Source organism: Ranitomeya imitator, chromosome 2 (assembly GCF_032444005.1).
Source record: "Ranitomeya imitator isolate aRanImi1 chromosome 2, aRanImi1.pri, whole genome shotgun sequence".
In the NCBI taxonomy this organism is placed as follows: domain Eukaryota; kingdom Metazoa; phylum Chordata; class Amphibia; order Anura; family Dendrobatidae; genus Ranitomeya; species Ranitomeya imitator.
This window is the reverse complement of record NC_091283.1, coordinates 810,042,553-810,065,936: the sequence shown is the minus strand read 5'-3', so window position 1 is coordinate 810,065,936 and position 23,384 is coordinate 810,042,553. Positions and strand designations below refer to the sequence as shown.

General features: G+C 40.6%; 1 protein-coding gene across 1 annotated transcript in view; it reads left to right on the top strand.

Moving 5' to 3' along the window:
* Positions 1 to 1,164: 1,164 nt before the first annotated feature.
* LOC138665893 (alpha-2-macroglobulin-like) overlaps positions 1,165 to 23,384 on the top strand; it is a 60,616-nt gene continuing 38,396 nt past the window's right edge. The window contains exons 1-13 of the mRNA XM_069753837.1: positions 1,165 to 1,280; positions 13,466 to 13,649; positions 14,194 to 14,350; positions 14,481 to 14,533; positions 15,311 to 15,331; positions 17,438 to 17,606; positions 17,806 to 17,890; positions 20,080 to 20,200; positions 20,428 to 20,542; positions 20,624 to 20,733; positions 20,821 to 20,979; positions 21,077 to 21,304; positions 22,470 to 22,533. Coding sequence (XP_069609938.1) covers positions 1,207 to 1,280; positions 13,466 to 13,649; positions 14,194 to 14,350; positions 14,481 to 14,533; positions 15,311 to 15,331; positions 17,438 to 17,606; positions 17,806 to 17,890; positions 20,080 to 20,200; positions 20,428 to 20,542; positions 20,624 to 20,733; positions 20,821 to 20,979; positions 21,077 to 21,304; positions 22,470 to 22,533 — 1,540 coding nt within the window. The 5' untranslated portion in view covers positions 1,165 to 1,206. The remainder of the gene's footprint in view (positions 1,281 to 13,465; positions 13,650 to 14,193; positions 14,351 to 14,480; positions 14,534 to 15,310; positions 15,332 to 17,437; positions 17,607 to 17,805; positions 17,891 to 20,079; positions 20,201 to 20,427; positions 20,543 to 20,623; positions 20,734 to 20,820; positions 20,980 to 21,076; positions 21,305 to 22,469; positions 22,534 to 23,384) is intronic.

The window sequence follows — 23,384 nt, the reverse complement described above, 5'->3', positions numbered from 1 at the left end:
GCCACGTCCAGAGAGGTTGGTTACAGTCCCGTGGATCTTAAATTTCTGAATAATATGTGCAATTGTAGTCACAGGAACATCAAGCTGCTTGGAGATGGTCTTATAACTTTTACCTTTAACATGTTTGTCTATAATTTTCTTTCTAATCTCCTGACACAACTTTTTCCTTTGCGTCCTCTGGTCCATGTTGAGTGTGATACACACCATGTCACCAAACAGCACAGTGAGTATCTGTAGCCCAATATACAGGCCACTCACTGATTCCAGGATTGTAGATACCTGTGATGCTAGTTAAGTGGAAACACCGCGATTTATCATGTCCCTTTTGACACATTATTTTCAGGGGTACCATCATTTCTGTCCTGGCCTAGTTCATGAGGGTTTTTTTTTTATTCTGTGGAAGCATGGTTGAAAAGCAATATCTGACTTTCATTTGTTCATTCTCATAGATTTTTTATTTATTATTACTTTTGTCAAATTCAAGTTATTTTTGTGACCATTGTGGGTTTTTCTGTCATTAAACGAGGCGTTCCAACAATTTTGACCACGTGTGTATTTCATCAGTAGACAGGAATAACATGAAACTTTAGAAAATACGAAAAATAGGCAAGAATGTGACCGGGTCAATAATAAGACCCGAAACTAGTGAGCGGTAGCACGTGATCTGCAGTCAGGGATTAGTAGACCTGGCTGCAGCTTTGCAAACCTACAAATGGATCAAGAGATTAGGACCTACACATTGCTCTGGTTGGGTCGGTAACAATATTTGTGAATTTTTCTTCTGTTCCTAGCATTGGAGAGGAGAGGGGATTACTTGCAGGTGCGCCCCACATATTTGCCAGGAAATTATCTTGATGCCAAACGGAAACATTACACCAAACGCTTATTTCCTAAAGGTTTTTTGTAATGTTGACCCGTGACGGCAGCAAAGCGAACAATGTCTTAAAACTCCCATGATAATTTGGAAATCCTATGTACCTGGGCAGGAGGCCACACAAACACAGTAATAGGATAGGATTCAAGAAAACAGCTCAGCAAACAGACACAAGGCAACGCAAACAGGCTCCATCCCCGACAGAGCAGCCCTTGTGCAAGGGTCAGTATTTGTGTAAGGTGTGTTTGCCAGGGGGGTGTCCACAAGCTCTGCTTTATAAAGCCATCTCCCTCCAGCATTCTTCCTAATGAATGTGATATCTGACCAGCAGCATGTGGAGATCAGCTCTCGGACTGTGCCTGCTCCTGACCGGCATCCATGGAGGACATTTGGCAGAACCTGACCCGTAAGTAAAAGCTATTCTTCTCAATTTTTTTTTATAAATATTTATTGATAAGCTTAGATCCTGTGATAAGTATTATATTCCGCCATGGATTTTTATCTAAATTTTGTGGAGGATTGTCCAAATGCCCTATTAGAAAAAAGGAGGAATCACCAAAATAAAAATTACCTAACTCAAAAGTATAATTTTACTTACATTTTAAATATTCCTATTTTTTTTTCTCTTTTTATTTTCTAATGCTGTCTTCTTCTGTCTGTTCATCTATTTCAATCTATTACACCAATATTGGTGTCAACCACATAGATGATTATTTGCCTATTAAACGGACCTGCAACCATTTGAAGTACGAGTAACACTCATACAATAATTTTTTTTCATTATCGGAAGCTCAATGCCCCGTGTAAACAGATGATGTTTTGCCGATTATTTGGTGTTCTTTGTGACATAACAAAAGTATTAACTATATTTCTTTGCGCCTAGAATATTACTCAGCCTGTGTTAAACAGATTTTAAATCGACTGATAATCGGCATACATATGGGCCAAACAGTGATCTGGGAGACAGCCGTGTCTGGAAATGCTATTTACCTGCAGATATAGGGTTAATCTGTATGGCAAAAAAGAAAAAGTAGGCGCGCACTTACCCTGTTGCGGTGAATATCACTTTATTAGGACATATAAACAAACGGATAGCAGGGAGGGATAGGGTCAGCCACGGACAACGATCGTTTCGTGCTCTACGGCACTTCAACGGGTGCCCGTTGAAGTGCCGTAGAGCACGAAACGATCGGTGTCCGTGGCTGACCCTATCCCTCCCTGCTATCCGTTTGTTTATATGTCCTAATAAAGTGATATTCACCGCAACAGGGTAAGTGCGCGCCTACTTTTTCTTTTTTGCCATTTGGATTCTGCACACATTTTTCCTGGCAGCAGCACCCCGTTGATTCAGGTGTAAAGGATTCATACAGCCAGTATCACTTTCTGTGGTGCTAGACCGATATTATAATACGGTCACTGAGTTGGACCTTTGAGCAGTGCGGATGTGTGTTTTCTCTACTATTGGACATAGGGTTAATCTGTATTGTCTGTATTGCTACTTACCTGCAGATTGACCCCATTTCTACAGGTAAATGATGTTTCCTGACATGACAGGTTCCTTTTAAAATAGTTTGGTTTGGATAATTTTTTTTTTTTTGTGAAGATCCACCTCCACAACAGATTTTTATATTATTCAAATATATGTAAAATGGAAATGGGAGTTTGCAAATTAAATATACCCAATCTACAGCTTTTATGAAGATCCGTGTCTATATAGTAGTAGAGAACAAATATTGCAGATTGTATCAAAGTGCAATTGTTCTAAGCGCCAGGGCAGTTAAACATGTTAAGCATGGCAGTTGGACAGGGCAGGAGATAGATAAGACATGCAAGACACTCAAACAAATTTCCTTCCAAGTCAACTGATTTGCAAAGAGAATTCACCATATGTATTTGTGCCATTATGCTCTGGCTGCTGCAATCACTCACATCTACCGTCCTTTGACAAACTCTGTACACTCCAACCATATCAACCCCTCTCTCCTCTCTTCTCCTCTGTATAAAATGTAATGTTAAACAGCACTGATCCATTCACTCCCACCATACAAGACAAGAGACACTTTCACAAATCGCTCACCATCTGCTTACTCTCCCTATTCTCCTTCTCCTGGTCGCAGGAGATCTCGTCTAATTCCAGCCCTTCTTGTACTAATAAGACTAACTCCTTCCCTGCTGCACTCAGAAACCCAGCAGATCTCATTAATATTCCTTGCATGCTCTCTGTGGTGTCCTTTGGAATGCATGGTCAGCACGTAACAAACTCTCCTACATCCAGAACTTTTTCCTTTCAAATTCCCTTAACATTCTGGCTCTTACTGAAACCTGGATCCAGCAGTCAAATACCACCGCTGTTGCTTTCTTATATGGTGGCCTACTTTTTTCTTATACCCCGAGATCTGAGAACTGATCAGGTGGAGGTGTTGTTCTGCTCCTTTTAACAAAATGTACTTTTCCGGTTATCCACCCAGTATCCTCCCTTATCTTCCCTTCTTTTGAGGTCCACACTATCAGACTCTACAGCCCCTGATCCCTGCGAGTGGCAGTTTTGTACCATTTCTATAACCATTAAGTAAAATAGGTTACTTGCCTTTTTTCTAAAATATGCTTCGCTCTATCAGCCTCAAGGACACTGTTCACTCCTGGTTCTCCTTCTACCTTTCTGACCCTTACTTCACTGTGTGTTTTGCTGGCTCCTCTTCCTCTCCCCTTACTATGAGGGTCCTTCAAGGTTCCGTCCTAGGCCTCCCTAATTTTCTCCTGGTGCACTGCCCCTATTGGACAAACAATAAGTAGATTCGGTTTTCAGTACCATTTCTATGCTGCGGGCACCCAGATACACACATTGTCTCCTGACATCAACCCCTCATTAGTACAAAATACCAGTGATTGTCTTTCTGCTGTCTCTAACATTATGACCTCCCTCTATCTAAAACTGAATTTGTCAAAAACTGAACTTGTGTTTCCTCCTTCCACTAACCCACCTATGCCTGATATTGCCATTTCCATGTCTGGTTTTCCACAATTACTTCCCAGCAACATGCCCGCTGTCTGGGTGTCATATAGGATTCAGATCTTTCTTTCACTTCCAGCATCCGATCACTCGCTTGTTCATGTCACCTACACCTCAAAAAACATCTCTAGAATTCAACATTTTCTTACCTTTGACTCGGCAAAAACGCTTTACTGTAGCTCTTATTCATTCTTGTCTGGACTATTGCAACTCTCTTATAATCGGTCTCTCTCTTACCAAACTCTCTCCTCTCTAATCCTTCCTGAATGCAGCAGTCAGGATCATATTCCATTCCAAATGCTACACCGATACCTCTACTCTGTGCCAGTCATTGCACTGGTTGTCCATCCATTACAGAATCCAATGTAAACTTATCACCACAAAGCTCTTTACAGTTCAGCACCACCCTACATCTCCTCCTTTGTCTCAGTCTACCACCCTTCTCGTGTCCTTCATTCTTCTAATGACTTAAAATTCAAATCCTCAATAATCTGAACCTCCCACTTCTGTCTCCAAGACTACACGTGTGCTGCACCAATTCTTAGAAAGCACTACCCAGGCCAGGACACCTCAATTAATTCCCAATACCCACACTTTCAAGCATGGCCTAAAATGCATTTTTTTTTAGATTGGCCTATCGCACAACCTTACTTATCTAGCTATCCCTGTTTCACCCATGCAAAATTTTCTTAAAAGTCATGACCCTCGTAGTATCTGGGCACATACCCTTCATGCCCTTAATTGTCCTCTGTGACTGTACTGTACACATACTGGCTGGTGAAGGGTTCATATAGCGTTATCTGCATACCCTATTTAGTATATTATGGCTGTATCGTACAATATCAGCACATTTTACCATTTACCTTTCGTGTCTCCAATGTTTCCTCATAGATTGTAGCTTGAGAGCAGCAGGGCCTTCACTCCTTTAGGTATCTGAGTTATGTGTTAATTTGCAATATCTTTATTGTCTGTACAAGTCCCCTCTAAAATATAAAGTGCTGTGGAATATGTTGGCGCTATAAAAATAAAAATTATCACTATTATTACCCTGCAAAGTCTGATATATTGCCTTCAAATATCAATTTCTGCATTTTGTTCTACTAACTTAATGAAACAGATGTTAGTAAGAACTAAAAGTGAACAGATTGGGAACATGTTTCATGTTTTCTAAAGAGAAGCAAAGAATTTCATAGAAACATTTGATGCACATAGGTCTTCACAATAACTGTAGACATAAAATAATTGGACATTTTTTAATTAGAGCTGTTTTAGGTTCTATGGAACAATAAAACAATTGTGAAGTTTTAAACTTATCTTTAAGAGTTCAGAAATGCACATAAAAAATAATATATATATATATATATATATACGGTATATATATATATATATATATATATAGATAGATATACACAAAAACAGAGGAACAGAGCAGCACATAAAGCAAAAAAAGAGAAGAGTCCGGGTGCAAAAAGCTCCCACAGGCAAATACCAAACCTTGAACTCAATATACTGTATATATACACACAGTCATGGACGAAAGTTTCACAACCTTGTGATTCCAGAAAAGTATTGCAATTACATATGCTTTGTTATAATATGTTTATTTATTTTGTGTGTATTGGAACAACACAAAAAACAAGAAAAACAGAGAAAAAATTCAAATTGGAGGTGAAATCAAACAAAACCCCCAAAATGGGCTGGACAAACTTTTTGGCACCTTTTCAAAATTATGGGTAAACAACTTTGTTTCAAACATGTAATGCTTCATTCAAACTCACCTGTGGCAAGTAACAGGTGTGGGCAATATGAAAATCACAACTGAAACCGGATAAAATCAGGAGAAGTTGATTCAATCTTTGCATTGTGTATCTGTGTGTGCCACACTAAGCATGAAGACCAGAAAGAGGAGAAGAGAACTGTCTGAGGACTTCAGAACCAATATTGTTGAAAAATATCAACAATTTGAAGGTTACAAGTTCATCTTGATGTTCCTTTGTTCACAGTGCTCAACATAATCAACCTATGGCACTGTAGTCTCCCTGGACGTGGATGGCAGAGAAAAACTGATAAAAGGTTGCAACACAGGATAGTCCAATGATGGATAAGCCGGCAAAATCAAGTTCCAAAGAAATTCAAAGTGTCCTGCAGGCTTAGGGTGCATCAGTGTCAGAGCAAACTATCCATCGACATTTGAATCAAATGAAACGCCATGACAGGAGACTCAGGAGGACCCTATTGCTGACACAGAGACTTAAAGAAGCTTGACTGCAGTTTGCCAAAATGTACGTAAGCAAAAATCCTTCTGGGAAAGCGTGTTCTGGACAAATGAGATCAAGATAGAAATTTTTGCGAAAGTACATTATTGTACTATTTACCAAAATCGGAATGAGGCAAAGAAAAAAACAAAGTACCTAAAGTCAAATATGGTGGAAGTTTAAAGATGTTTTGGGGTTGTTTTGCTGCTTCTCGCACTGGATGCCTTGTCTGAGTGCAAGACATCATGGAATCTGAAGATTACCAAAGGATTTTGGGTGGCAATGTAGTGCCCAGTGTCAGAAAGCTTTCTTTCTGTCCTAGGCCATGGGTCTTCCAGCAGGACAAGGACCCCAAACACACCTGAAGAAGCACCCAGAAATGGATGGAAACAAAGCACTGGAGAGTTCTCAAGTGTCCAGCAACGAGTCCGGTTTTAAATCACATTGAACACTTGTAAAGAGATCTTATATTTGCTTTTGGGAGAAGGCGCCTATCTGGAGCTGTTTACAAAAGAAGAGTGAGCCAAAATTCCAGCTGAGAGGTGTAAGAGGTTTGTTGATGGTTATAATAAGCAATTGATTGCAGTTTTTTATTCCAAAGGGTGTACAACCGAATATTAAGTTGAGAGTGCCAACAATTTTGTCTGGACCATTTTTTGTTTTTTTTTTGTGTGAAATTTTGTCTAATTCAGCGTTTTTTTTGTGTTGTACCAATGCACACAAAGCAAATAAACATGTGTATAACAAAACATGTGTAATTGCAATAATTTTCTGGGAGAAATACTTCATTTTTGGAACAATTGCAAGGGGGCCAACACTTTCAGCCATGTCCGTGTGTGTATATATGCATGCATCCAAAAAATAGACTTATAGGTCCTGTATGATAGTAGGACAGCAGAACTATAACATAAGGTATGACAACATTTTTCACTGCTTTTTTCCAGTTCTGCCTTTAGGGGCTTTTTACATGATTTACTTCTCCCACTTGGTGTTAGGGCAGTGACTGTGACATATTAGCCCCCCTTTTGATCTTTTACTTGTGTAAGTGGGAACCTCATTGTTTTCAGATGTAGCTGTATCATGCCTGGAAGCAATTTTTCTGCAACCACAAATGTTTATATGGCATTTTTTGGGACTCCAGGTGTCCATATGCCTTAGAGGTGAAACCCCATAAGTCAGTTTCAAATGAGACCCCTTTTTTGAAGTTTAGACATCCAGTTGGATAAAATACAAACATTCATGCAACGACTATAAAGCAAGTGGCTGAAATTATTTTCCGCGTCTCTAACAGTTTTCATCTTGAAACCAAGTCAGAACCAGGAGTATTTGCAAGCTACAGAAATGGATTCATTATACTTTCTCTTTGTGTTCATCAACTCTTAGTTTTTGCTAACTCATCATCGAAAGTGGTCGAAATGGGGTTTTTTTCGTAAAAAAAAACAACAACTTCTTTAATCACTCTCTCCAGGTCCAGCACTGAGTCTCATTGCATCTTCAGGTGTCTGTTATTGTCCGCAGCGCTGACATCATGTCCAGCCAATCAGTGAGCTCAGCGGATGTCATAGGAGAGAAGTATCCGACCTGTTGAATTTCAATAGGCGATCCATTTGTCCTGGTTGGAGATAAGTTGGAGATAAGTTTCATGCAGAAGAGTCTGGCAGCAGCTGTCTCATAGGAGACAGAAGAGCACTTGACGGACTGGTTCCTGTCCGTGTATTGGGAAGTTTGGAGAGATAGCTGACCACCAAATGATTGTTTGGCCAACTTTTATCTAATAGTTAGGGGGGCCCTTTAAACTGAGCCAGAGTGCCACATAAGCTGAGTAAGTAGCTCCATAATCGGAGTCAGATTGACCCCAGAGAAAATATTTAGAGTGTCCAAAGTCGAATGATAGAACTAGAGTTCCTACCCAACCCATGCAAAAGAAACTTCTAATCAGCCGGATGTTCTTAAATGGAGTATCTCCATAAATAATGGCAATCAGAGCACAAATAAATAACAGTTGATTTTCAGAATTTTATGACATTTTATTGACTGCAGGCAAAGGGATAACATAAGAGAATAACTATAATTCATCTTTCAAATTCCCTACCAATCCAGAAATCTAATTACTCGATAGTTTCCACCGATTCTGCTGCTGGTCATGTACCGATGCAGCCAATCATTGGCCTCAGGGATTATGCTGACTGATAATTAGATGTCTGATAACTGGGACCCTCCTCCTACCCCAGAACATTGTCTCTGCAACTTGCATTTTTTACAATGAAGAGTGGCCAAGTATATATGGATGGACACTTCTGCCAACACGGGGAATCTTTGTACTTTTAGAACATGGGATTATTCTGTAGCTTTCTACATGACTATTGTGTAAAATACAGGAACCAATATTTGAAACTCCGTTACTATGCTTTTTTATCTGTTCGGGCTAGGAAAATATTGCAACACTCATCTAAATAAAAGGAAATAAGTTCAATGTGCAGGACTTTTTTGGAGTAGGTGCAGTGCACTAGTTCTCCTTGGAAAGACAGGAGAAGGTTTTCAATACTAGATATGCTATAACTTGTATGCCAACTCTCGCACTTACATTTAGTCCACACTTTGGACCAGTTAACGAGAAGTGCTGCCTGAAATCCGGGTGTTACAATGGCATTCATTCAGTGCATATGGCTTCTACTTTAGTTAAAGTGGACTTTTTGTATTTAAGTGTCCTTTTAAATACCAAATGTTACAATATTTTATTATTACCATAAAAAAACAAAATATTTAGAGGATTTTAGTGCTAACGTGTAAAAGAAAAAATCAGAAATTTATAGATGTTAGTGATGAACGGATGTGCTGGGATAAGGTGTTATCCATGCTCGGGTGCTAGACAAGTGTCTTTGGCAGGCTCGAAAGATATGCTCCAGTCCCCGCTGCTGCATGTCTTGCGGCCAGCCATTTTAGTCAGTTTAGTCAATAAAACACACAATGGTGCAGAGCTCTTCTTACATGCAGGGTAAAAGTATATAGAGAGAGTTACCTCTTTCACTTCTTATATATATGTGGCTGTGCTGCAGTTCAGATGTCCACTCATTCTCCCAAGATCTTCTATTCCATTCAAGTAATGTGAATGAAGAGTTGTTTGGGGCTGGATGATGTTATCGGAGCGCTGTCCCAGCCGGTGACATGCAGCTCCTCCGGTCCTAGGTAAGCATGTGTGTGGCACCCCAGGAGTTCGGGTACCACAGTAGTGCTGCCTTCCTCTAGGGGAGGGTAGTGCTATGCCTGGAGACAAGTGAGAGCACAGTGGAGATACAGGACTCCATGAGGCTACGAGAAGGATTCTACGAAGTCAGTGCGCAGAAACCGGGTACCGGGAGCCCGAGGCTTTTGTGGAATTATAAGACACAGAGCAGAACCGGAGGGTATAGAATTACATGGACTTTGCCCATATTCACCTGTGGTACAGCAGCACCTTGGAGCCTGGAGTCCCCGTGAAAAGACCCCAGTAAGCATGGCTCAAGTTGCCTACCATACAGGTACCTGTCCCAGGGCAGGGGAATGAATTAGGACTTTGCTGGGAACACTTTGTGGCAGCAGGGACCTCAGTTACAGCAAGCGCAGAGTAGGTCTACCTGACCTACCAAGGGGATTCTGCTTGTCTCTAGACTGCCTGAACTCCTAATTCACCTGTTGCCGGTGCCTTGGACTGTGGCCTGTCACCCATAGTAAACCAGGTAAAGACTTACAACTTATCTCCTCTCTTTATTTACGGCGATACCATCCAAGCCTACACCATAGGACCCCTGGGGACAGCGCTTCACCTGTGGGAAATGTAACACCAGTGCTGCATCAACATCTCCGAGGGACCCCCTTCAACGCAGCATTGCTCCCACTACTGACCGAACACCACAGGAGGGGTCACGACAAACTTTGAACATTTCCCCCCATTAACGTTGAGCCCCAGGGCCATGGACCAGGTCGCTGCCACCGTGACATCCCCTTTAATAGCTAACCGGACCCGGTACCGAGTACCCCACTACCCTGGCTGGGTGACTCATGTGTGTGTGTAGGCACTGCAGGTCCAATCTTCCTAGCAGTGGCGTAGCCGGCTGCACCTATGCAATAGCATCTATCAGCCAATGATACTGTGCAGGTGCATCCGGCACCATTTTGAGAAAGATTTTTTTTCAGAACTAATGTGTATGACTAAATAAAACAATTTAATGCACATTATAGATGTGATCATGCTGCAGCCCAGCCGCCTGCCTGTCGAAGGTGATTTTTTTAATACATACTGTATAATAATCAGTATGTAAAATAGGGGGCAGGTTGCTGAGGGATTAATGACCTGTCAGAAGCCATACTGATGAATACCTAATCAGAGCGCCACATAAAGCCCCCCACAGGCCTCCCCAAAGCACGAGCATATTATTAACTCAAACCTGAAAATAAAGATTACACAACAACCACAAGATGGATTTCATCACCAGGTATCATTGTAATCAGTATAACGGCGCCGACCTGACACTGCCTACTGAGAGGTTCCCTTTAACCTGTGATATGGGTATGGATTTTATAGCTGACTTAGGATGGCAACTAGTATACAAAAGTAAGTTGTTTCGGACTGTGTCCTAAATAATTCCATAAGCAAGTTTACCCACTGCTCCTTCTATTACTGTGGTATCCTAAAAATCTATTTAAAATCAAAGTATAATGTAAACTGTTGCTCGGGCCGCATATTGTTTAGATGTAAATGAATATTCTGCAAGGCATCTAGTGGGCCCCCCCGTAAGCAAAAAATGTCATCAATATATCTTTTACAGATATGATATTGCATTTTGTCAGTTTGTCAGGGGACTTACATTTAAAGCGCCACTCCAGAGGTGCAGTTAAAAAACCCCACTGGATTGGTGCTTTATCGAGTGCCGTGATTCTGTATATTTTGGTGACTTTTATGCACTGTGTTTCTCAGCACTCGATGACCCCGCTCTGTAATTTTACATGGTCTCCACTTCTCGGAGTAGTTGCTGCATTTTCTTCTACTTTTCAATAATATCTTTCATAGGTAATGATGGAATATTTAGTAGGGAAGATATTTCATGGACTTCTTACACCAGTGAGCATTTTATCACCAGCCATTCTGTAACACATATTAGTAAAGGCAGATGGCATAGTGAGGGGCCGGATGTTAAACACCATGTGCTATGGGACTTACAGGAGATATCCAGGACTTAAAAAAAAAGACATGTAGTTGCTAATAGAGGAAGGGAGTACTGGTGACAGGGCGAGATTACTAGTGTCTTGCTGATTGACAGCTGTCTTCCCCCAATTTGGTAGCAGAGAGCCGGCTGTCAATCAGCATGACACTAGTAGTCCCGCCCTGTCATCAGGAACACAAACTGCTGCTCTCTTGATATAGAATAGCTGAATCTCTGGCAGGAGTGATCAATGACGGGCATCGGGTACAACAGGCAGGTAGTTGCCTCTGTTAGCAACTACATGCCTTTTTTTTCCTAAAGACCTTCATATTCTCTTTAATGGAAGACCTAAATTCATTTATCAAGAGATGTGTCCTAATACTTTTTAGCTATATATTGTACATTGCTTCCTTGTGCTATGTTGCAATTCCAGACACAGCCTTGGGTCAAGAAAGGTATAGTCGAAAGCAGTAGAGGCCTTTGCTTCTAGGCCTTGGTGGAGGGTGCAGATTCGGGACCCTCACTAATCACAATATCTATTGATAGTTAAGTACTATCTCCGTCATTTGAGTCATGGTCATATATGGAAAATACTACCGCTCTGCTACCCAGGAAAAGTTTGGACCCTTGTTAAGGATCAGTGATGGCCACAGTGGTCAAATCTCCAGTGATCATAAAATTAACAACCCTGCTGTGTAGCGATAATAAATGTATTTAATCCATATGTGCTATTTTCATGACACAAAAAAGTTGTAAATTGTAGTACGCGCCATATTTGCAAATTAGTGTTAGGGTTGGCGGAACGCACCAAATATATAGTTTATTAAATGGAATTGGTGCGTTCGCAACCCGGGATCCACCATGCAGGAAAGTACCTGCTGCTAAGTAAGACGGACTATATGGTGGTACTATAAGTATACATACAAGGGTTAACTTCACCCTGCGTGAAGGAAGCGATCCTGTTGCGTCACAGGACCACGGTACCGCACATAGAGCGCGAGCAATAAGTCAGCGAACACAACCCCAACTAGGATTGAAGTCCGATTAGACCACTGCTGGCACAACACCGCAACTGGGTGTGAAAGGAAACTATTGAAATAGTAAATAAAGGCACGAGAGTGCGTGCGGTGCCGCACTGACGGACGCCACTAACCACCCAGGCTTGGGTAAGGAAAGCGCAGAGGAAGCGCATGGCGCCGTACTGGCGGACATAGCAACTGGACGCTGTGATGTGTGTTACGTGCTGTAGGATAAGTCGGGCGCTAGATAGCAAACATACACCTTCCGCGAACAGACATTCAATAGGGAGGGTTATTTAAAGAGCGACTTTCACTCACAACACACACACATATTTACAAGACAATACTAGCGCATGGCCGTGCGGTCATGCGCAGTTTATATAGTTGCAGCACAGGAAGCTGCTACTGAAGTTTTTGCCCTTTCAGGACCTTCCAGGAGGACCAATGGAAAGTGCTGCAGTACCTGAGCATGTTTTGCCCTTTCAGGACCTTCCAGGAGGACCAATGGAATGTACTGCAGTACCTGAGCATGTGACCGAACATGTGGTCCTCGACCTCCAATGGGAGACCCTGCCCTGGGCATGCTCAGTGTGAGTAAATAAGGACTTAGTCCCAGAGAGGCTTGCTCGCCGCAGATCAGTGCAGGGTACCATAGGAAAGCCAGAAAAGGCAGTAGTGACCCTATGCACCGAATCAGCCTCAGCGAGACGCTGGGAGCGACGTCTCCGCTGAGCAGAGCCCACTGCGGCCGATACCGCATGGGAGACCGCAGCAGACACGGATCGAGATTCCCCCTGTGCAGCAGAGGAAACTCAACTCCTAACAATTAGATTGTCACTTTTTCCACCTCTTGCCACCTTTGAAAAAGTTCCAAGAAAAGTGTCCGTGGTTAGTTTGGATGGAAACTTTGCATTAGATTAAAGTGGCGCACGTTGTAGTACAGACCTACATCTTCTCGTTGCAGGCACAGAGTGTCTGACATTGAGACACTGATAATACTGATATAGAATGAGACACTGATAGTTTAATAGTCAAAAATTAATGAATAAAGGTAAGATTGATAATTTTTTAGGAGAATCTATGAAGAACCTTCAGATAACCTTCATATTTGTACCTTCTTTCATCAGGAAATATATGCTGTTGGTTCCTACGGTCCTGAGGGCCAAAAATAATCAGAAATTCTGTCTGCAGTTGTCCCATCTTAATGAGTCTGTTACTGTGACTGTGGCCCTGGAGACAGGGGCCGAGAACATAACATTACTGGAGAAAGAAGTCACGCAACCTGAAGAAGACAACTGCATCACTTTTAAAGTAAGTCAAACAGTACAGTCCTCACAAACACCACCCACTCAGATGCGACTGTAAAGGGCGACTCCACTTCTCACAAACACTCGTCCACTCACCTGTCACCAAAGTCTAACAATGAGCTCAGCGCACAACACAACCAGTTCACACATCCAGACCATACTTTTTGGTGCCACAACTCGCAACTCACCGTTTTGTTAGGGAATTGAGACCTCTGCCCTGGGTTTGCTGGTGCTTGGAACCACAGAAGTGTTTATGTCCTCTGATGATCAATATATTGGTGGATTGTGTTGACAGTGGATTATTATCGATATGGCATAGAAATATTGAATTTCTTGTGTGTGATGTGATGTCCCTGGTATGAACTAGAGACGTCCAGTCTACCTAAGGGCAATTATTTTTCCTGCATATATTATGACCTCTTTTCTAGCGAGGATTCATGCAGGAAGCAATTATTCTGTTTATAGAAATGAATTTAATCTTTTTTTTTCTAATTTAATGCCTGACAATTTATCGAAACAGTAATGATGTATATTGGTTTTTTCTTCAGACACCTGACACTGACAAAGCAAAAGTGGGATTTGTCACCCTAGAAGCTGAGGGGAGCACACTACATTTCAAGAAAAAGAGAAGCGTTCTGATCAGACCTCTAGAAAACCTTGTGTTCATCCAAACTGACAAACCCATCTACAAACCTGGACAGAATGGTGAGACTTACCAAATAATTTTTTTTTAGATATTCCTTTCTAATTAGAATTACCGTATGTGTGTGCAACGTTCGGTTACTTCTCTTTTGCCACAAGTTAATAACTGGTCACCTATATATCTTTTTTGTAGTTCAGTTTCGTATTGCCGCACTGGATGAAACATTTCATGCAGTATCTGAGAAGGTATGTTCAAGGTTCTCATATTTAATATTTTAAGCTTCTCTGTTAGGTTCCTATCTGAGGAAAGCATATTGAAGAGGGGGAGATGCTAATCTTGGGAATATATAATTATTTCTATTATTTGATTTAGCATTTTTAATGTTAAATTTGTTTAAATCCTGCCAGGTCTTCTAGAAAAAAGCCTGTGAGTCCTGCTGCCCCCACCCACATTGAGAGTCTTATATTCAAACAAACTGTGTGGGAGGGGCCAACAGGACTCACAGGCTTTTTCTAAAAGTCCGGGCAGGATTTAAACAGCTTGTCATATAAAAAAATAAAAAAATACAAAATTGAATCAGAAAGCTCTATAACTCCAAGATCAGAGTCTCCTCTTCTATCTTATGTTGCCGTCAGATCAGAGACCTCTTAGATCTCCTGATCCAACCTGATCAGAGTTTAGAAAAAACTGTTTCTGTTCTGATCAATAAACAAAATTAATCATTTATTAGAATTTAGAAATAAACATCTTCTTCTTCTTCTTCATGCAGTTGAATGTAATTTGAATGATCGGATATTGAATATGTGTCGGAACATCCATCAGGAAATAACATGAATTAATACCTATTACTAAACAACTGAAAATGTGAAAATTATTTAAAAATCATTTAATAATGATAGTATATGGATTTTTAGCAAGTTAATGGAATTATATTGCAAAATCATTGCCCTCTTAAAATAAAAGTAAAATAATAATTGTAATAAGAACAATAATAGTAATTGTGATCTTGCTTTCCCTTTCAGTTCCCTGTGGTCTATGTTGAGGTAAGACTTTTTTTTATAATTATTAGCAGATTTAGCTATTACAGTCTTGTTTAGCATAGCCGACAGATTTTTCTTGTAGCATGATAGACACCATAATGGAAACCCGTCAAGACCCTACCATAGTCAACAAGATAGGTCTATCGACATTGGTATCTGTCATCTGACAAATCCCTTATAGCTATCAAAGCCTTTTTTTTTGTTTTTGCTCCTATGCCGAGAAACCAAAACTAGAGTCATAACACAGAGCTCACCCATGTCTGTCGAATTTTTCAGCTCATGACCTTTTTTAAAGCAAAGTGATGTAGGTTATGAAATGTATATATAAAAGAATAATGATGTGTATATAATGAAATAAGTATAAAACTTCTATACTCTTGTGATCATGGCTAGTGTACTGTAAGTAATAATACATATGTGAATAATAAAGTATATAATAATGTAATAAAAATTCTATATTTTATTAGCCCTTTCCCGACATCTGCTCCATATGTATGCCCAAGTCCAGGTGCTCAGGTGGTGAATACACCGTGGGTGTCAGCTGCGTTATAAAGACAGCACTAACCACTAACACCAGCTATCGGAGCTCGCTCAAAACCTCTCGCATTTAAGCATCAAAACTGGGGGTGGGAGAATATGTCTGTTGCCTTACCCTAATTTGAGCATAATGTGTTTATGATTTGCCATCTTGGTCCTCCTATGAAGCTCACACCCCAAATTGTTGTTTAGTTTTTGGGGTCACCGCAGCTCAAAAAATACACAAAAAAACCCAATGCAATAAAAAGAATAAAAAGAGAGCAAAAATGGCGGCAAGAAATACTGTAGCTTGCCAGCTCACAAAAAAATAAGCCCTCATACAGTTATTGATACCAGATAACAATGAAAAGGAGGAAAAAAGCAAAGCATTTAAAAGAAAAAAGGGAAAATAAAGCTGTCGCTTTCAGATAAAGCTTTATACAGTGGCATATAAAAGTTCGGGCACCCCAAGTTGAAGATTTGAAGATGTAATTATCTATAAAAGACCTAAAGTTAAAGATGACACATTTCCTTTGTATTTTAGGCAAAAAAATAAATAATTTTTTTTCATCTTTTACATTTTAAAAATTACAAAAAAGAAAATGCGCCAATACAAAAGTTTAGGCACCCTTAGAGATTTGTGTGCTTAGATAACTTTGCCCAAGGTTTCAGACCTTAATTAGCCTGTTAGCGCTATGGCTTGTTCACTTATAGCTTTATAAAAACTCAGCAACCTCTATCCTTGTGCCAAAAAACAGCAGCCATGGATTGTTGTAAGCAGCTGCCTAGCACTCTGAAATTGAAAATGGTGGGGTCCCCAAAGCAGGATAAGGCTATAAGAAGATAGCAAATCGTTTTGTTCAAAATCTAATTAAAAAATTGTTAATAGGAGTAGTGGAGGTCAAGATAAGGACTGGAAGACCAAGTAAAATTTCAGTGAGAGCTTCTCATAGGATTGCTGGAGAGGCAAATCAGAACCCCCACTTGACTGCAAAAAAACTTCAGAAAGATTTAGTAGACTCTGGAGTTGCGGTACATTGTTCTACTATTCAGAGACATCTGCATAAATATGGCCTTCATGGAAGAGTCATCAGAAGAAAAAAAAATCTACTGCATCCTCACCATAAACTTCAGCATCAGAAGTATGCAAAAGAACATCTAAACAAGCCTGATGCATTTTGGAATTCTTCCTCAATCATTAAGCATGGGGGTGGATCAATCATGTACTGGGGTTGTGTTTCAGCCAATGACACAGCGAACATTTCACGGGTAGAGGGGAGAATGGATTAAATTTCAGCAAATTCTTGATGCAAAGATAACACCATCTGTAACGTCAGGATAGTCCTAGCTCTAATGTAAATCCTCTGCACGTGCCAGCAGACCTCAGTAGACTGGGGAGTAGAGTAGGACCTGGCCCTGACTCACCTGTCTCATATGATGATAGCCTGGAATAATGAAATGTCTGGTCATGTCATCGTATACATTTGGATGTAACCTCGCTTGTTAGAAACTCAAAATTTCTCTTTTTATGCAGCATTTATTATTGGGGTTAATTGAAGAGATAATTTTATAAAAGGTATTTTCTTCTTTCAGGATCCTCAGAGAAATCGCATTGCCCAGTGGCTGGATGTGGAGACGAAGAAAGGCATTGCTCAGGAGTCCTTCCTTCTCACCTCCGAGCCTCGACTGGGAACATATAAACTGGTGGCTCAGAGGCAAAGGGGCCCACAAATCCAACAACACTTCACCGTGGAAGAATATGGTATTTCTCTTTCTTCTATCGGTGCATGGAAAGATCACAACAGATTATTCTCACTAATTTACAATAAAAATAGTCATAATTTTTATGCAGTTTTTGAAATTTCATGAATATTCCCATAATATCAGACTTTCATTGGTAGAAATAAAGTAATGACACGTGGAAGCCGCAGTGTATAACTAATATTTACAATTTTTTGTAGTGTTACCCAAATATGAGGTGAAGGTGACAGTCCCCTCAGTCATTACCATTCTAGATGAAGAAGTTCAGGTGACAGTATGTGGCAAGTAAGTTCTCTACTAGTGATGAGTGAGTGTACTTGTTGCTCGGGTTTTCCCGAGCACGCTCAGGTGGTCTCCGAGTATTTGTAACTGCTAGGAGATTTAGTTTTCATCGCCTCAACTGCATGATTTACAACTGCTAGCCAGCCTGAGTACATGTGGGGGTTGCCCGGTTGTTAGAGAATCCCCGCATGTATTCAGCCTGTTTAGCAGTTGCAAATCATGCATTTGAGGCGATGAAAACTAAATCTTCAAGCGCTCACAAATACTCGGAGACCACCTGAGCGTGCTCGGGAAAACTCGAGCAACGCGTACACTCGCTCATCACTATGCTCTACCTAAGGAATTCTGAAATAATTCAGTACATATATGCTAGCCACCTTAGGGAGAGACCCAAGTTGGGCTAAATGTAGCGGGACGAAAGAGACCGAAATGCTGCTTGCAAGTACTTTCCGTTTCAGGAAAGCATCCACGAAATAATTCAGTGGACTTGTAGTTTAGAGCAAGGGCAGACACTGAAAACAAAGGGCCTCTATGTAGGATGTATACCGAGGTACCCCTTCATGCCCCTCTCGCGTATACCCACACAGGCATGCATGCATCACACAGCCATAACTTTTTTTTATTTTTCCGCAACGTTCTCTACTCGATCTGTTTTTGTGATGAGCTGTACATGGTATAGTTTATTTCCGATTTTACTATCATGTGTCAAAATTACATCAACTTTTATTAAGCATTAAACACAGAGAAAAAATTGTGCCCTTTTTTATTTACGCCATTTACCAATCACCATTTACCAATCACCATTTACTGATCACTGTATTGTGCAGGTTGTTACAATCACAGCGGTATCAAACATGCCCATGCCATTTACACCTGTTTAAAAACAAACAAACAATTACTACTGTTATTTTTGTAATTGTTTTTGCACCATTATCTTTCAATAAATGTAAAAATCTCAGAATTTCTTTTTACTTTTTAGTTTTTTGTTTTTTTTTCTATCTACAATGAACTGGCATAAAGAGGTACATCTGTATGTTATACCAGTACAATCTGCGTTCAAAGCAAAAAAAATTTAGATTATTAGGCAGAGAAAATGTTCTCACACACCACAATGCTGCCTAGGGCTCACTGATAGAGGTTCTGCCTTCCATGCCACTGGTCCTGAGTTCGGCTGCCAGCAGTGACATGCCTAAAATATGAAGCTAAAAATGAACTAAACATATGGAGGTACTGAAAGCAGGCAGATGCTGAATGCCCCACCACCTCCAATGACCTGCCTCCCAGGAGAACATGGTGGCATCCTCTGTAGTGGGCACAAATAGAGCAGTGATCTAACACATGCATCGTTAGACCAGTGGCTCCTGAGATTATGTGTCCTCAGCATTATTATTATGTGTCCAGCTCATGATAAGCCGCTATGTATCATTCCTGAGGCATGGGAGAGCCTTATCAATGCAGCAGACTCAACTATTTTTGGAAAAATTTGAGCATGTTTTGTTCTCCGAGTGTGGACCTATAGCTGTAATCTGCTGCCCCTACATAGCACATCATATTTAGCTGACATATGCACTTTAAATTGAGAGCAAGACTTATTTTTTTTTATACCATAAATTGTGCCGTCTCCCTAAATGACATCCAATACATTATACCCCTCGTTCCAGCCATTTTAGCATCCATTCTTTTATTAATATTACTAATATACCTGCAGTTAAAGCAGAGCTGTCACCAGGTCATAATTTGCCAATTTTTGCTCATATTTTTTTCCTGCCGTTCTCTTGAGTATTCCTTTTTTTTTTTTTTCTAATCCACCATACGGTTCCGGTAATATGGGCTTTTTTATTTAGTGCTAATTTTTATGGACTTTACTTAGGGGGCGTGGCTCACAAGATTTTCTGGGGGCGTGTCTGCAGAATTACCCTGTGACCCACGACTCTTGGAAAAAGGCCATAAAAATTAGCACTAGATCAAAAGCCTCATATCTCTGGATCCATTTGGCAGAGTATTAAAAAATTAAAAATGGAATACTCTGGGTACGGCGGGAATAAAATAAAAGCAAAAATTTGCCATGTTTGGTCTGGTGACCGATCCCCTTTAAGTCATGATTTTCTCATGATTTGCTATCTGTATTGTGCTTCCTATGTCAAATCCATTTCATATTGAAGACAAAATGTAAAATATGGCTTTTCAATCAGGTACACCTATGGAAAACCAGTTGCAGGGAAAATCGATGTCCAGGTCTGCAGAAAGTTCTCCGACAGTTATTCTTCCTGCCATCTAGAAGAAAAAAGTGTATGCGAAGACTTGTCACATCAAGTGAGTACAAGACAGTATGGGGCATAAATGACACGATCGGGGTCTCTGTGAAACTTCCATATTTTCATGGTAAAACAAGTATAGTATGAACTGCGATAACCCAATATAGTGAATGGGGTCCATCTGTGTTATTGTAGATTTGTCAGATAATTGCCCTTGGCATTATATATTGACCATTGAAAATGGTTACCGTGACAATTTTTTTTAAGGATTTATTTCTTTTTCAGGCTGATAAAAATGGATGTTTCTCAGAAGTAGTAAAGACCAAAATCTTCCAGATGAAACGTTCTGGATATGAGATGAAGCTTATTGCAAGCGCTAAAATAACAGAGGAAGGGACTGGTAAGATAAAAGACCAGGGCAAATATAAAATATGAAATAGTGGACACTTCAAAAGGATTTAACGTGAGATTTATACTGCAGGAGTTGTGCTGACGGGGGAGGGAACATCCGAAATTAAGAAGATTATTTCTAAAGTATCATTCCGACAAATGGATTCCCACTTTAAGAAGGGTATTCCCTACTCTGGACAGGTGAGATGATGTCTGGGACAGGTCTGACTTATGGCACTTTGAGTTTTGGCAAGAACCACTATTTATGTTTCTTATACATTTGTGCAGATTTTCCTAGAAGATGCCTCTGGCAATCCCATCCCAAATAAGAATGTGACCGTCTTCGTAGGTTCTAATAAAAACTTCACCTCCACCACCGGACCTGATGGATCTGCAGATTTTTCTATCGACACCAACAATTTTCCTTCATCCTCTATCAATCTAAGGGTGAGGAGTATCAGTCATACGAGGAGTTAGAATCTCATAGAATATATACCGTACTGTTTTAAAACAGATAGTAAGATTTTATATTTTGGATACACAGGCCGTTTACAAGACAACAGAACGATGCTACACTCAATCCACATTGTTACCGGTTTATGAGGACGCCATACATACTGCCCAACATTTCTACTCCCGGACTAAGAGCTATGTAAAGATCCAGCCCGTATACAGGACTCTTAGCTGTGAAAATGATGAGAAATTTACAGTATTCTACGCTTTGACTCCTGAAGGGGTTGGAAACGTATCTGGCATTGTATTCCAACACTTGGTAGGTGTTTATCCAGCTACAGATTTGAAAGGGGGTGTCTGGTTTAGGAATAGTATTTTTAAATATCCAATAAGGGAGGGCAATGTAGCTTCAGATAGCATCTCTTGCAGGTGAGACTTTGCTTGCGCTTCATTCAATTGCTTTGGAGGTGCTATTAGGAGCTGACATTCAAATTGATGGATACAATAATGGAAAATCACATTGACTGGATTAGAGTCAACAATTGGAAAGTGTTATCTAGCTGTAGCTATGTAAGGGGGTGTTCTCACGCAGTGACTGTACATGATTAGGGAAAAGGGCCGTGAACCGTCCCTAGGACTGTGGCCCTAATTACCCCTTCTCTCAAAGGTAACTCTAAAGGTGAGGAGGCTTGAGCCACAATTCTTACCGTTCTCCCAATATTCCATAAGCTCTCCTCTGCCCCTCCCCCAGGAGGCCTGGGACAGAAATGCTAGTGTATTGATACATAAGACAGACAGGGGTAACCGAAATAAACAAGCATGCAAAAACTCTCACCAAAGGTAGAGAGGAGTATAGGGAGGGATAGGAATGTACCAACCAAATGGGAATAGGACAATGAGAAAAGCATACACCCAAAAACAGCACGCAGCAATCTTCAGTAGCAACAACAATATTCAATTCAGCACAGCGTCTCCAAGAAGCTAGGAAGCAAAGCAAGGAAGAGGAGGTGTGACCAGATTTTATAGGGAGGGGAAATGACAGATCAGGAACAGCTATGAGATGGAGCTGCAAGTTTCTAACCAGCATAGAAAGGGTTGTTAACTTCTTCAGCACCAAAGGAAATGAAATCCATTTAATATGAAACACAAACACATCGGCTAAATGGAAGATCTGCGATTCACAATAGGTAGTGACTTTCTAACCCCAGATCTCCCAGGAGGACGTGACAGATGTCTGGTTTAGGAATAGTATTTTGAAATATCTAATAAAGGAGGGCAATGTAGCTCCAATTAACATCTCTTGCAGGAGAGACTCTGCTAAGGTTTCATTCATTTGCATTAGAGGCGTTATTTTATTTTTAAGAAGATATGACACTTTTTTGGAACCAGAAAGTGTTAAGATGTATTGGTAACCAAACTTATCCAGTATATTCTGTACATGCAGTTTGGCTGTATATTATACTAGTTATCTCTTCTATGCTCAGGTGATGACAAAAGGACAAATTGTCGACTTTGGAAAGAATGAAGTGAAATTAACTTCAGCTCAAGGTGGGTTACATAATCCATTGCTATATAACGTCCCACTGCGATTGCACATCTTTATGGTTAAAAGAGTTACTGCAATCTAATCATAGAACAGGGTCCATAGACTTATCCAAAAACCATTACTGTAAATCCAGGACAATGCAGTTCAGAAAATGAATGAAACCTTTACATCTCACATAGCTATGAGAGGAACGAATGGCAGCTACTTCTCCAAACTCCTCCATGCTAGCTTGGATCGATCAAGTGTGCATATTTTTTAATAAATGGGAGTGAGCAGCTACCAAGCTTCACAGGAAGACCGGATTGGTCATATTAGATATCTCTCTCACTAGCTATAAAGGGGGTGTCACAGGTTTCTCATACACTTTAGTTGTTGAAATAGGAATGTTTAGCATACACAGTAGAAGTGGTCTGAAGCTACTGAGTTTAGGGGGTGCAGCCGACTAACGCATGTACATGGGGAAGTCCAGACACTCTCACCTGATGGTAGATGGTGGGGCAAAGAAGCATAAGGCATGTTAATTTTAACATGACCTATCATTTATTCCCATGTGAGGTAAGCTGTCGGAAGTCTTTGGCAGTGGCTTATTTCCATTGCCCCATTGAATAGACTCGGGGAGGAACAGCTGTCGGCTGATTGACTAGCTATTGCTGTATTTGTGTCTTTATTCAGATCTAAAGCTGAGAATCTAGTCCTGTCCTCCAGGGTAGCTGGTCTTCACTTCTGCACCAAATATCTTTGGCCCAGCATCCTCGGACTCTCTGGCCCTTACTAGACCTTGCAACATCATGACAAGTTTCGAACAGTGCCTTCAAGTCGTTGTGGTGCTTAGTTAGCACCAGAAGTCTCCGGA